The sequence below is a fragment of the Mus caroli genome, unplaced genomic scaffold (genome assembly GCF_978045245.1).
Source record: "Mus caroli unplaced genomic scaffold, Mus_caroli_1 scaffold_12, whole genome shotgun sequence".
Lineage (NCBI taxonomy): Eukaryota > Metazoa > Chordata > Mammalia > Rodentia > Muridae > Mus > Mus caroli.
The window spans coordinates 51,805,021-51,819,137 of record NW_028227267.1 but is presented as its reverse complement, the minus strand read 5'-3'; the positions used below and the strand labels follow the sequence as shown (position 1 = coordinate 51,819,137).

General features: G+C 50.6%; 1 protein-coding gene across 2 annotated transcripts; it reads left to right on the top strand.

Annotated features, from left to right (window-relative positions):
* Positions 1–7,866: 7,866 nt before the first annotated feature.
* Rabggta (Rab geranylgeranyltransferase subunit alpha) lies at positions 7,867–13,900 on the top strand. Of its 2 annotated transcripts, none has more exons than XM_021181664.2 (17): positions 7,867–7,936; positions 8,242–8,302; positions 8,441–8,551; positions 8,888–9,012; positions 9,188–9,375; positions 9,654–9,857; positions 10,297–10,380; positions 10,470–10,552; positions 10,645–10,746; positions 10,831–10,936; positions 11,036–11,087; positions 11,225–11,313; positions 11,424–11,512; positions 11,612–11,728; positions 12,570–12,683; positions 12,938–13,025; positions 13,667–13,900. In XM_021181664.2, the coding sequence occupies exons 2-17, from the start codon at positions 8,300–8,302 to the stop codon at positions 13,813–13,815; spliced, it is 1,704 nt and encodes a 567-aa protein (XP_021037323.1). In that variant the 5' UTR covers positions 7,867–7,936; positions 8,242–8,299; the 3' UTR covers positions 13,816–13,900. The 2 variants fall into 2 exon arrangements, with proteins under 2 accessions (XP_021037323.1, XP_021037324.1); XM_021181665.2 differs by lacking the exon at positions 7,867–7,936 and adding an exon at positions 7,946–8,085.
* The last annotated feature ends 217 nt before the right edge of the window (positions 13,901–14,117 follow it).

The following is a 14,117-nucleotide window of genomic DNA, read 5'->3' as shown; positions in this document are numbered from 1 at the left end:
TTTTGAGACAGGGTTTCTTTGTGTAACCCTGGCTGTCCTGGAACTCCCATCTATAGTGCAGGCTGGCCTCAGACTTAAGGATCTGCGTGCCTCTGCCTCCTGAGTGCTAAGATTAAAGGCACACACCACCACTGCCCAACTTTATTACTTCATTACCTCATGGGTAGTACATTTACCACTATTCATTGAGACCCAATCCACCTTTGGCCAGCTCCAATGAATAGAGTCCTTCTTAACGAGTCTGTGTTCTCACCGGAGAGATACAGGACTGAGCTGGAAAGGTGGCCAGGAGTTAGGAACTTGAGCTCCTCTTGCAGAGGACCAGAGTGCAGTTTCCAGCATCCACATCAGGTAGCTCACAGCTACCTGTAACTCCAGCTCCAGGGATCCAACATACCTCTGGCACTCACCACATGCACACAGACACACACACACACACACACACACACAGAGAGAGAGAGAGAGAGAGAGAGAGAGAGAGAGAGAGAGAGAGAGAGATTAGTGTTGCTACTCTGCCAAGATTTTGAAAACTCATCTTCTGCCACCTGAGACTTCTAGTTCGGCCTCCAAGGTCATGGGCTCTCCTCACCATCTTGATTTTTCCCTCCTGACTACAGGTTGCCTTTGTGCCTCTTAAAACGGACCACATACTTGCACATAACTGCCACCAAGTCTGGGGCTTAGGAGCCCTCCCACTCTGGGCATTCAAGCTCCCTTAGAATCACTCAAGGACATGTTGTGCTCTGCTAAGCAAAGACCAACATGTACTCCTAGCAGCTCTAAAACAGCCAGGACCCCTGTCCTCTCAGACTCCTGTGTTACTCCACCTCCCACACCGTTGCTCTGAGGCAAACTACCATCTGAGAACCAAAGAGTTTGACTTTGAGATTATTCAAGCTATCAAATCCATCCCATCAAACTGGCCATCCCATAATCCAGTATTTATCCGTCATTGGAAAAAAAAAATGCCACCACTAGGGACCTGGCACAAAACTGACACAGACATTAGTTAGTGTTATCTGATGCAACCCCACCCCGTTCTCCATCCTGAGGCTAATCTATGCTGATAATACTGCTGATCACTATAAAAGCTCTGTGATTCAGAAACCTGACTCCAACCCTGGCCCCCACCTTCAGCCCAGGGGTGCATGACTTCCTTCACTGGGTATCTTTGGGCTGCTGGGAACTCACTAGGCCCCCTCCTCCTTTGACATCTTGCTCAATAGAGGCCAAGGGTAGAAAGAAAGAATCTGATGCTGGGAGCAGAGGCAGATCACAGTCACAGAAGATAACAACGAGGCACTTCATCCCTGGAGCCAAGAGAAGGCTCCCAGACTGCTGCACATGAGGGGCCCTACTCAGTTCTTCCCCTTCCGATTCCTTTCTTGTAACTTGGTCTTAGCCTCTCACCCTTGCCAACCTTTGACTTCTCCTCAAGGACCCTGGAGCCTACTTATGCAAACGTCTAAGCACCTATCACTTGAGACTTGCTGGAGCAACACCCACACCTGGCCAGGTTCCCCTTTCTGGTTCCTTCCCTGGGAGGTAGGAAGCATGCCCAGAAACCGCCAGCACCCTGTTGCTCACTTCCTCCCATGTTTCCTGCCTTCCGTGTGTTTTAGTAGAGTACAAGTGTGCAAGCCCAAGCTGGAGAGACCAGGAGCAAATTTGTCTTGTGGAATCTGACAGGCTGGACACCAGGCTCTCTCACCTCTGAGCACAGAGCCTCCAGCAGAGTCCATCTCCTTGTCACACCAGCTGTATAGCACCCAGCTATGATGATGGCTGTGAATAATGGCTTTGGGAACACAGACACCCTCTCTTTCCATTGTTCATTTCTCCCTCTGCTTCCCCGGGGATGCTGCTCCATCCAGCATCCAGCACTCCCAGCCCTGCCCTAACCACGACTCTACCAAAGCTCGTTTGTGGGTTCCCTCATCTCCCTCTCCCTGGATGGCACATTCCCTGGCACAGTGTAATTACTACGTGCACATGCCTAACACCCACGCTAACCTCTTCTGCTCTGACCTCTCTCCAGGCAACCGTTTCTTGCGCCTCAGGGCACCCCCACATCAAACCCAACAGAGTAGAAGTGGCCCTTTCTCTTCTCACCTTTCTCTTCTCACGCCGCCCTCCCTACCACATTCCAACAGCTCCGTGGAAACCGCAAATTCTCAGGTGTCTCCTTTATAAGCTGCTGATCTATGAAATCTTTGTTGGGATAGCTTAGTCCTATCTACTCCCAGCCCTTCTTGTCACCTCAGAAGCAGGTGCCCTTCCCCGCCCTCCAAGCACACCTGTTATCATCTAGGCATCTTGATTGGGCTCATATTCTCTGCCAGTTAAAGAATCAAAGGGTGAGAAAAATCTTGAGCTCAATAGGCAGCAGCAGGAGAAATCTCAAGCGCAGCAGACAGAGGGCAGGCTGAAGGAGTCAGTGAAGAAAGGCTTTCCATCAGGGGTGAAGAAGCACGGGGAGAGTAAGAGCATCTACCAACCTGAAGGCCAGTCTGTCCTTGAGGCCTGGGGGGTCTTAAGGGTCTTTGAGGGGTTAAATTTAGAGTTGGTCAATTTGAATAAAAACAGGAAGGCTGGTAGGTTCCCAAATCTGAACTAAATGTCTAAGGTCTGGCCTTGATCTGATCGGGCTGCTCCACAGCAGGGAGTCTTATTGGCGGGAAAGGAAAGTCCACCAGACCTTTGTTTGAAATTGCAAGGGTTTTGTCTCAGGAGAGGAGGGTGAAGGAGAAAGCCAGCCATCTTGAAAGTTCACCATCTTTATTATCTGGTCATGGCTCCTCTTCCCATCTGACTGCCTAACCAGAAGTCTGGTCTGACTGCTAGCCCTTCTCCCCACCCACATGACTCTGACTGACATGTTCTGCCTGTATTCTGCTGATTTCTAATTACCATCCCGATTCCCTATGAAATTCCTAGTCCCTCACTAACCCAGTCTCTCCTCTGTGCCTGGGAGAATTTTAAAATAGAAGGATCAGATCTGCAACCTTATGATGTGTGTACTCTTAAGGTGTGTGTATGTTATTCCTTTTTTGGTGATTGTAGGAAGAATAAAAGAAACAGCAGAAGTTTAAGGGAAAAATTGTTACATATCAACAATGAGACTTATAGGAAGTCCTTTTAGCTTAACTTGAGTCCAGGACACACTAACTGGAATTTTAGGTTCAAAGTCTGCACTCTGGCTATGTCAAACAGCTATGCTCAGTCACCTGTTCCCAGTATACCAATCAAGAAGGGAGTAATATATCTTCTCTCCTGCCAGGACGGTTACAGGAAGGTGTCCTTCTGCAGACTCCCATGGGCTCCTACCCCACTCAAGTTCAAGACTCCCAGAGATCTGATCCACTCCACTCCTATTCAGCTCTTGCCTATACCTCCCAGTAGCTATTTAAATTTAATATCTCTCTCCTTCTTCCTCTTCTTCTTCCTCCTCTCCTCTTCTTCTTCCTCCTCTCCTCTTCTTCTTTTTTGGTTGTTTCAAGACAGGGTGTCTCTGTGTAGCCCTGTTTGTCTTGGAACTCACTCTGTGTAAACCAGGCTGGTTTCCAACTCAAAGATCAATCTGTCTCTGATTCCTGTTTGCCTGTGCTGAGATCAAAGGTGTGTGCCCCCACCACCTGGCTTCCAATTTTTCAGAAAATAATTCATCTGGGCAGTAGTGATGGTGTGCACCTTTAATCCTAGAACTAGGGAGACAGAGGCAAGTGATTCTCTTGAGTTCCAGGCCAGATTGGTCTATAGTGTTAAGTTCCAGGACACCCAGGGCTATACAGAGAAACCCTGTCTTGAAAAAAAATTTTTGAAAAAGAAAGAAAGAAAGGGCTGGGTGTGGTGGCACACACCTTTAATCCCAGCACTTGGGAGGCAGAGGGAGGTGAATTTCTGAGTTCGAGACCAGCCTGGTCTACAGAGTGAGATCCAGGACACCCAGAGCTATACAGAGAAACCCTGTCTCGAAAAAAAAAAATAAAACAAACAAACAAACAAACAAACAAAAAGGAAGGAAGGAAGGAAGGAAGGAAGGAAGAAAGAAAGAAAGAAAGAAAGAAAGAAAGAAAGAAAGAAAGAAAGAAAGGAAGAAAGGAAGAAAGAAGAGAAGGAAGAGAGGAAGAAAGAAGGGAAGGAGGGAAAGAAGGAAAAGAATTCAATTGCTCAATTGCACTAGCCACATCTCAGCCTGGAAGCCTGGGACTAAAGCAATAGTTTGAGACAATGCAGAGAATGAATGGGGTTTTTTGGTTTGTTTTTTCAGTGTCAAGAAAGTCAGAGGGTTAAGGGCATGGTTTATTGGCACCGTTTGCTTAATACCAACAAGGCCCTATAGTCTCCAGTACTGAAAAGAAAAGGAGAGGTGGGGATTGCAGGCTGGGGAGGTGGCTCTGTGAGTAAAGTGCTTGCTATATGACTGTGAAAACCTAAGTTCAGCTCTCCAGCATCCAACACCCACGTAAAAGCCTGGATTCGTTTGTAACCTCTGCAGTGGGGGTAGGGAGTACCACAGGAGCTTAGGAAGCCTGCTGAGGTGTGGCACTCCAGAGTTACTGAAAGACCCTATATCTTTTTGGTTGGTTGGTTGGTTGGTTGGAACATGGTCTCACTATGTAGCCTTGGTGTGGTAGCACATGGAACTCAGTGTGTTCATAAAGATCCAACTGCGTTTGCTTCTTGAGTTTTGGGATTAAAGGCGTGACCTCACGCTGCCACAGAGTTCTATTACACAGGGCTTCACTAACCATAACCTCTAAGACAGCAGAAATAAATTTTGGTTTTGGCATAGTTTGGCTTGGTTGTTTTGCCTGAGACTGGATCCCTGAAGCCTAGCAGTCTATGGCAGGCCAGGTCTGATGCTAAAGACCATTGATCGAATACACACAGAGGACCCCAGGTTCAATGCCTGCCTCTTCCTTACTCCCTGTACCTCTGGAGCATGGCTGCCTGCCGAGCTTTGACTGTGGCTCACGGTCCCTTCCTTCCTTCCAACCCATATTTGGGCTCTGCTCAGGGTCCTGGAAATACTGTGTGTGCCGATGCCCTCCACCCCCTCTCTGTTTCCTCATTGTGTGATGTGGGTGATGATATCTACTTATGCCCACAGTGCTTTAAGCAAGCTGACTAGTCTTTACCGATGTTCAAATCCCTGCTTTCACAACAAACAGAAAAATCTCTGCAAATATCAGCGCACAGCTGCCTGCTTCCCACTCCCTCGAGGTGAAGGCCAACTATAACTCACGACGACTCCTCTTGCCACTACGTAAGAGGCTTGTCATCAATCTTTTATTCTTATCTGTGAGGGCACCTGGTTTAGCATCCCTCTGCCAGCTGCCTGAGTCTGTTTGGTTTCTCACCTGCAGCTGCACGCCCCACATGTCTGACATGCCCTTCCTGCCTTCTCTTTCCAAAACACAGGCCCCTCCTTTTTTGAATGCAGATGTTTTTCACAATACTCACTTCCTCTCAAGCCTGCCTGACTCAGCTTTGCCAGTTTCAGGATTGCTAATTATTTAATCGGCTCTTGCTTACCTCACCCTTCCTCCGCCCCCTTCCCTCCTCCCTTAGTAACTATGATGTAACACTGTGTTTGGCAAACCTTCCCCGGTTGGCATCTGTATTCCTGGTATCTGGTTGCATGTCTGAGTGCCTACAGAACAAGAAACAAGATCCAGAAGTAGCCAAACAGCAACAATAACAAAATATGGATGTTGAAGGGAGACTAGCCCAGAATCACGGCTGTCTTACCTGGTACTTACTACTCCTACTTGGGTGGCCCTCAGCAAGCTAGTAATCTCTTTGGACCTCCATTTCTTGCATGTTTGTCGGGAAAAATAAAAATAATAACTATAATACCTTTGCTATATTATTATTTACTGAGTATTTATTCAACATAGTCATTGTTCAAAGCACTTCACACCGGTAGTTTATTTAATCACAACATCAACTCAAGCATCTAGATAATTTTTTTTCTTCTATGATTGTTTTGTTGTTGTTGGAGCTTTTTGTTTGTTTGTTTGTTTTGTTTGTTTCTTTGTTTGTTTCTGAGATTACATAGCAGAAACTAACCTGGAACTCCATTGTAACCCAGGCTGGCCTTGAACTTGGGATCCTTTCTCTTGTCCCATGTCTTGAGGTTACAGGTGTTCTCCAAGACATCCAATCCAGCCTTTTAACTTTTTCACTTAACATCTTAGTGTATAGCCCAGGCTGGCTTCAGACTCAGGGCCTTCCTGCCTCAGCCTCCCAAGTGCTAGGATTGCAGGTGTGAGCCACCAAGTTAGGCTGAGTCGTATTTTTAATCACTCTGTTTTGGCTTCCACATGTGGTCCTCTGTGTGTGTGTGTGTGCTCATGTGCATTAAAAATACAGAGCTCCCATCACAGTGCCAGGAGCAAGGATAACCAGTGACTTAGCTGTTTCCCCCATGGGACTGAAGAACACAAGGCTGGGAGAAGCCTCCCTTTTCTTCTAGAATATGTTACCTAAAAGAGGACCTAGACAAGGGCTGGGCAGGTAGTGGATACTTTAAATCTGTCTCCATGGCTCACGATGAATGAAAGTAGAGAGGACACAGGATGAAGAACATTGCAACAGCCTTAGTGGCAACTGCACTGAATGGTTATTAAAGAGACTAAAAAGCTTTGAGAACACTGCCACTTAGTGCAACAATGACGATAAAGCTGGCACTGGGGGATGGGGGGGGACGGGGGAGACCCTTTTTTAACTTTTAGAGTTTGAAATATCTCTGGGACATATAGGCGATACTACATTTTTCTTTTTTATGGTTTTCCGAGACAGGGTTTCTCTGTGTAGCCCTGGCTGTTCTAGAATTTCTCTCTGTAAGCCAGGCTGGCCTCTAACTCAGAGAACTGCCTGCTTCTGCCTCCTGAGTGATGGGATCAAAGGCAGTGTGCCACTACTGCCCAGTGATACTCAATTTTTTAAAAAATTAGAAACCTCACTATTATCTTAAACTCTAGACCCTTCTGTGTCGATCCCCTGAGAAGCTGACATTACCAACAACACCACTGCCTCTAGCTTTTGACTATGTCAATACATACATATACTGCTATATAATTGTCATTATCATTATGCTTGTGAACATCTGGACTGGAGAGAGGTTTGGATGCCATCATCTTCCAGATAGTAACCATGAATGTAGATGAAATCAAGAGAACAGGGAGGAAACTGAGAACTTTTGGCAGCCAGAACTCGCTGAATAGCAGGTTGCTGGAGAAACTTCTTCACCTAGGCTGGAAAGGGACTCTAGCCAGCCTGAGTTTGGCAAACATGGCTCTGTCAGGCCTTGCCCTTCTCCCCACTCCCTCTGTTTTGCTAAAAACCGTTAGATTGAGTTCCTAAAGCCAGCTACCAAGATCCATTCCCTTATTCACCTCATCGTAACACAGGATTTCCCCTTTTACCTTTATAAACTGCCATTTTCCTATGGGCCACGTCTGTCTCCTCTCTATTCAAAGACAGTCCTTTGTCCCCTCTCCGGGAGAAATACCTGTCCGTCCGTCCGTCCGGCCCCGGCCCCGCCCCCTCTCCCCTCTTCTCTTTCCCCTTCTCCATCTCCTGTCTCGTCTCTTATTCCTATACTTCGTCCCTCTAGGGCAAATAAAGCTCCTTTGTCCTGAGAACTTGGTCTTGGGGTGTCCTGAGCCGATACCGGTCCCTTCAGGCTGCAGTTTTGAGTTGCTAATGGGAAGAGCCTGTCCACATTCTCCAATCACACACACACACACACACACACACACACCTGGGCGCTAACACAAACTGGTTGACACACACGCAGCTCCCATGCCAGGCCTGCAGGTGGCGCAGCGCCTCGTCTCTGCACCTCACACAGCACGGAGCCGCTCTAGCCACACTGGGACTCGGTGGCGGCCGGAGTTGCACGTCCTGGCACCTCCTCCCTGAGCAGGTGAGTTCGCCGGTGGAGGAGGGGGTGCAAGGGTCCGCGGGACGGACGGGCAGGCACTGCTCTCTCCATGCGCGGCGTGTGCCTCGGCCCTGACGGTCCTGGCGGGTGGGGCTTCGGAAAGATCCGTGGGAACGGAGGCCGTGGTTGTGGTGAGCGCTTCCTCCTGCCTGACCTCACAGTGCCAGCCGCCGGCCCCCTTTTAACACACAGGGATCCTTAGCCTGGGCCTGCTGGCAGCTTCCGGGAAACACCTGGGGGGCGGGGCCGTGTGGGCGGGGTTCTGTGATTGACATCTCTCTCGGCAGACTGAACGGGCTGCCTCCGGACCCCTCCCTCCCCTGTCCTCATCGCTGAGCCGAAACCATGGTGAGCACCCTGAGCTCAGCCCCTTTCCCCTGCATGCCTATGCCCTCATCCCACGTGGCTGTCTCGGCGGGGCTTCTGCAAGTCTGCCCTTGCAAGGCAACCTGCGTTCATATTATCCTATCCTCATATCCCTGGTAGCATGGACGCCTGAAGGTGAAGACGTCCGAAGAGCAGGCAGAAGCCAAAAGGCTAGAACGGGAACAGAAGCTAAAGCTCTACCAGTCAGCCACTCAAGCTGTCTTCCAGAAGGTGGGGCCCTCAGAGGTAGTCCCCAATAATACAGAGACCAAAAGCTTGACCCTAGAGTCAAACTGTAGGGATCCAAATTTTGATTCTGACTGTTGTTGCTATATTGCCTTGTTCGAGTCACTGGAACTGCCTTCATCTGTAAAATAGAGCTGATGATTGCACAACCTGCATACGAGTATTGCAAAGATTAAGTGAGAAAAATACCTGTGTAGGCCATGTAAGGTTTTGCACAGTACCTGTTGCATAGTGCCATTATTGACTGGTTCAGAGTTTATAATGTTTAGCCTAGAGCTGGGGAAAGGCTGTGGTCCCTGACCCTATAACCTGTCTTCACAGCGGCAGGCTGGCGAGCTGGATGAATCCGTCCTAGAACTGACAAGCCAGATTCTGGGAGCCAACCCTGATTTTGCCACCCTCTGGAACTGTCGCAGAGAAGTGCTCCAGCAGCTAGAAACCCAAAAGTATGTAGTAGTTCAGGTCTCTGCCCTGGCCCTTGCCTGGGTGCAGAACTGGAGGAAGACTGGAGTAGCCGGGCATAGAGATAGGATAGTGGGGGGACCAGATACAAGAAGGGAGGGACAAGTTGGGGTTGGATGTTGGAAGGCTCTAACCCCCCCCCCTTCTCTTGGGGTCCAGGTCCCCTGAGGAGTTGGCTGCTCTTGTGAAGGCAGAACTAGGCTTCCTTGAGAGCTGTCTGCGTGTGAACCCTAAGTCCTATGGCACTTGGCACCACCGCTGCTGGCTGCTGAGTCGCCTGCCTGAGCCCAATTGGGCCCGGGAGCTGGAGCTGTGTGCTCGCTTCCTCGAGGCCGATGAGCGGAACTGTACGTGTCCACAGTCCTGTCCCTACAAACCTCATGGGCCCCGCATCCTGGTACTGGGTCCTCAGAGCGGGGAGGGATACGCAGGATCTAGCACCAGCATCCTGGTAGTGCTGAAAGGGATGGCGGAACCAGATGTATGTATATGTATATATAGGAGCAGTCTATGTAGTTTGCATGGAGGAATTGCTAGGGCTCTCTGAGGAATTCTGGGGACCGTCAGTGCAGTATCTCCTCTTTGTCCTGCATCTGAGATAGGCTCCCTCCCTCAACCTCTCTAGTTCATTGCTGGGACTATCGGAGATTTGTAGCTGCACAGGCTGCTGTTGCGCCTGCAGAGGAACTAGCCTTCACTGACAGCCTCATCACCCGGAACTTCTCCAATTATTCTTCCTGGCATTATCGCTCCTGCCTCTTGCCCCAGCTGCACCCCCAGCCAGATTCTGGCCCCCAGGGACGGCTCCCTGAAAATGTACTGCTGAGAGGTGAGTGGGCCTAGACCAGCAGTTCTCAACCTGTGGCTTGCGACCCCTTTGAGAGTTGACCAACTCTTTTCACTGGGATCGCCTAAGACCATCAGGAATATCAGGTATTTACATCATGATTCATCGCAGTAACAAAATTACAGTTAGCAAGGAGCAGCAAAAATCATTTTATGGTGGGGGGGGGGGGTCACCACAACATGAGCAACTGTGTTAAAGGATTGCAGCATTAGGAAGGCTAAGGACCAGTGGTCTAGAGGATCCTGGCAAGGATTCTACAGGAGCACCCCAGTCCTGATGGCTGCCTAACCCCGCTCTGCACCACCTTATTTAGCTCCTCCTTCTTACTGACACATGCAGTTCCTGTGTGAGGCTTGGGTTGGAGAGCTGTTGGGATGTCTAGGATCCTACCATGCTGACGCAACCTCTCTGGCCCCCACAGAGCTGGAGTTGGTGCAGAATGCCTTCTTTACTGACCCCAATGATCAGAGTGCCTGGTTCTATCACCGCTGGCTCCTGGGGCGGGGTAAGCAGTGGGGAAAGGGCAGGATGTTTGAGACTTAGAAAGAAACAAAAACGGCATTTAAGGTAAACCGAGGCTATCTCTCTCCCTAGCGGAGCCCCACGATGTTCTGTGCTGCCTGCATGTGAGCCGGGAAGAGGCCTGTCTGTCAGTCTGCTTTTCTCGTCCCCTGATAGTGAGTCAAGCGGTTTTGTTAAGCGCATTGTGGTGAGACCCTGCGTCTGAGGCCGTGACAGCTAAGGAGTCTTTCTTTGTTCCCCGTGGCAGGTGGGCTCCAAGATGGGGACCTTGCTACTCACGGTTGATGAGGCACCTTTGAGTGTGGAATGGAGGACTCCAGATGGCAGGAACCGGCCCAGCCATGTCTGGGTATCCTGGGATTGGTGGGGCAGGACTAGGGTGGGACAGTCAGAAAAGCAGTGAGGTAGCACATTCCTTGACCAGTGCTCTCAGCTCTGTGACCTGCCTGCTGCCTCTCTCAATGACCACTTGCCCCAGCACACGTTTCGTGTCATCTGGACAGGAAGCGATACCCAGAAGGAGTGTGTGCTTTTAAAAGGTGATGCTGTCTAAAACTCCCCTCGCCTCGCCAGCCCCCCAAGCCTTCTCTCTCCTCTCCCCACAGTGTCCCATTCCAACTACTTAACCTTTCCCCTAGGCCACCAGGAGGGCTGGTGCCGCGACTCAGCCACCGATGAACAGCTGTTCAGGTGACAAGAAACCCATGGACAAACAGAGGGTCTAGACACTAGGCAGTTGGGGCAGGAGGCCTGGGCCCCGGGGAAGGAGGATGGCTTAGAACTCGGGGCTGTAGGCACCATGCCTTCCCTAACCTCCCCGCTCTCAGGTGCGAGCTGTCCGTGGAAAAGTCCACAGTGCTACAGTCCGAGCTTGAGTCCTGTAAGGAGCTGCAGGAGCTGGAGCCTGAGAATAAATGTGAGAGCCTAAGCCCGCTCCCAAGAACCGCACGGGGAAAGCCTGTCCAGGGAACTTCCCCAAGCAGAGGGGCTCAAGACACTGAACACCTCTCTCCCCCTTCTCCCTAGGGTGCCTGCTGACCATCATCCTCCTGATGAGGGCACTGGACCCCCTCCTCTACGAGAAAGAAACACTGCAGTACTTCAGTACCCTCAAAGCAAGTTGGGTCTTGGGGAGGACAGGCCAGAGGAGGCCCAGTGGGCCATTAGAAGGCAGTGACACCCCCCGCCCCCATAACTGCCTGCTTCCCCACCAGGCTGTGGACCCGATGAGAACAGCCTACTTGGATGACCTGCGCAGCAAGTTCTTGGTGGAAAACAGTGTTCTCAAGATGGAGTATGCCGACGTGCGTGTGCTGCACCTGGCTCACAAGGTATGGGCTCAGCATGGGCCCCTTCCTCCTGCTGTCTTTCCCACCAGGTTGAACATACCATCTTTCTTCTAGCCTGCTCCTTGGTTAGGTCTTGCTTCCTGTCAGTCAGTTCTTCATCCTGCTTGTTCCTGGTTTTAAGTCCTGACCCATCAAAGCTGGACTAGGAATGTGTAGCTCATTGGTAAGGCCCTGGGTTCAATTCCCAGTGTTGCCTTTTACCGCCCATCTGCGCATTCCTATGCCTTTCACACTGAATGGGGGCCCCAGAACCTAAATCCCAAACCGTTTCTGGAGATTTCTGAAAGCTGTCCAGGCTCTGCTTTTTGTGTTTCTAGTCATCTTTTTTTTTTTTTTTTTTTTTTTTGGTTTTTCGAGACAGGGTTTCTCTATGTAGTCTTGGCTGTCCTGGAACTCACTCTGTAGACCAGGCTGGCCTCGAACTCAGAAATCCGCCTGCCTCTGCCTCCCAAGTGCTGGGATTAAAGGCGTATGCCACCATGCCCGGTGTTTCTAGTCATCTTAACAAATCTGTTGTGCCTCATCACTGCAGACCAGCACAGGCCCGCTCCTAGCTTTCTGTTTGCTGTAGGGCATGCCACTCTCCTCTGTGCCACACTTGAGGTTTCCTCTCCCCATCTCCTCACTAAGCACCCTTCCATAACCATCTATCTCCTGTCCCTGACATAGCACATACCCCTATACACCGGGCTGTTTGTTTCTTACACACGGCTAGCCTCCAACAGGGGTCTTGTAAGGTCCGTGTGGAACACAGAACAGGTGGCTGAAGATGTCCCTAGTGCCTGCTGAGTGTTTCGCCCCTCTCTCCCCTGGCCCCCCCCAGGATCTCACAGTGCTCTGCCATCTGGAACAACTGCTCTTGGTCACTCATCTTGACCTGTCCCACAATCGTCTCCGAGCCTTGCCCCCAGCCCTGGCTGCTCTGCGCTGTCTTGAGGTAACGTATCCATTCCCTCCCATTCTGTCTGGGGTGACCCTTTTCCACTCAGAAGTTTGCCTGTGTTATTTATACCAGGACCTTCTGACCTCTGACCGCTGCAGGTAACCGCTTTGCCACCCCCCTTGACTACCCAGGCTGGCCCTGTGAGCTTTTTCACACACCTAAGCTGGTCATTCTGGGTTCCTCCATGGCTTGTACTAGTCCCAGGCTGTGTGTTTGACCTTATGCTCCCTCAACTTCCTGCTCCTCAGGTGCTGCAGGCCAGTGATAACGTCCTGGAGAACTTGGACGGCGTGGCTAACCTTCCCCGGCTGCGGGAGCTGTTACTATGTAATAACCGTATCCTCCCTTCAGTCTACTGTGCAGACAGTTTCTAGGGCAAGGAGCAGGCTGCAGGGGGGCAAACCGCAGGCGCAGAGAGCAGACAGCTCATAGGGCAAGGAGCAGGCTGCAGAGGGACAAACCACACACGCAGACAGGGTCATTTCAAGGCAGGACAGGAAACAGGGCTTGGGCAGGGTGAGCTGAAGGGAGATGCTAGCCTGAGGCTGTCTGTGACTATGATTAACTTTGACTCTGGAGTTCTGTAGCGTGTGACTTCACAAGCCAGAGTTCACAGGCAGGCAGCCTGTGGAGATCCTTAGGAAGCACAGAGTAGTCTAGAAATCAGGAAGTCCATATTTTCAAGGATTCTTTGAACCCTCTTGAAATCAGAGGGTTAGAGCATCTTTGACCCACATTTCCACATAGCCACTTTGAGAGCCCTCTCCACCTCTATGCCCGCACAAGGTCCTGCTTCCCACAGCCCCCTCTTCAGCTAGGCATTCTACAGTCTCTGCTAAGGGCTTTGTTTCCCCTGGGGAAGTGTGTAAGAAACCATCAGACTTGCTTCCAAGCAGCAACTTCCAGCTCTGGAGTGTCCAGTAGCAGACAGTGGGTGGGGTAGAGCTACTGAGCTTTCCTTGACTCTACCGCCCAAGGCCTCCAGCAGTTTGCTGCACTTCAGACTCTTGCCTCCTGCCCCAGGCTAGACTTCCTCAACCTGCAGGGCAACTCGCTGTGCCAAGAAGAGGGCATCCGGGAGCGTTTGGCTGAGATGCTACCGTCTATCAGCAGCATCCTCACCTAGGAGGCCCCATCTCACCCTCACCCTTTAACTTATTGGGACTGAATAAAGACTGGAGAGGCCGCTCTAGGCTGCCAAGCTACCATTACTGCTGCCCTGACAACACTTCCTCCATTACCACCACTGTGCATTTTGGAAAAAGGAAGGGAGGGGCTCTGGGGTATGGGGCCACTGTCCTGTGATACTGTCTACCAAGACCCTCTGTTTACGGCTGGTCAGGACCAGGGCTGGGTCTGAGTTCACCATCAGTTTTGGGCTATCGTGGGGCCTGAGCTTGAAGCTGGGATAGGAATTAGGATCAGGTT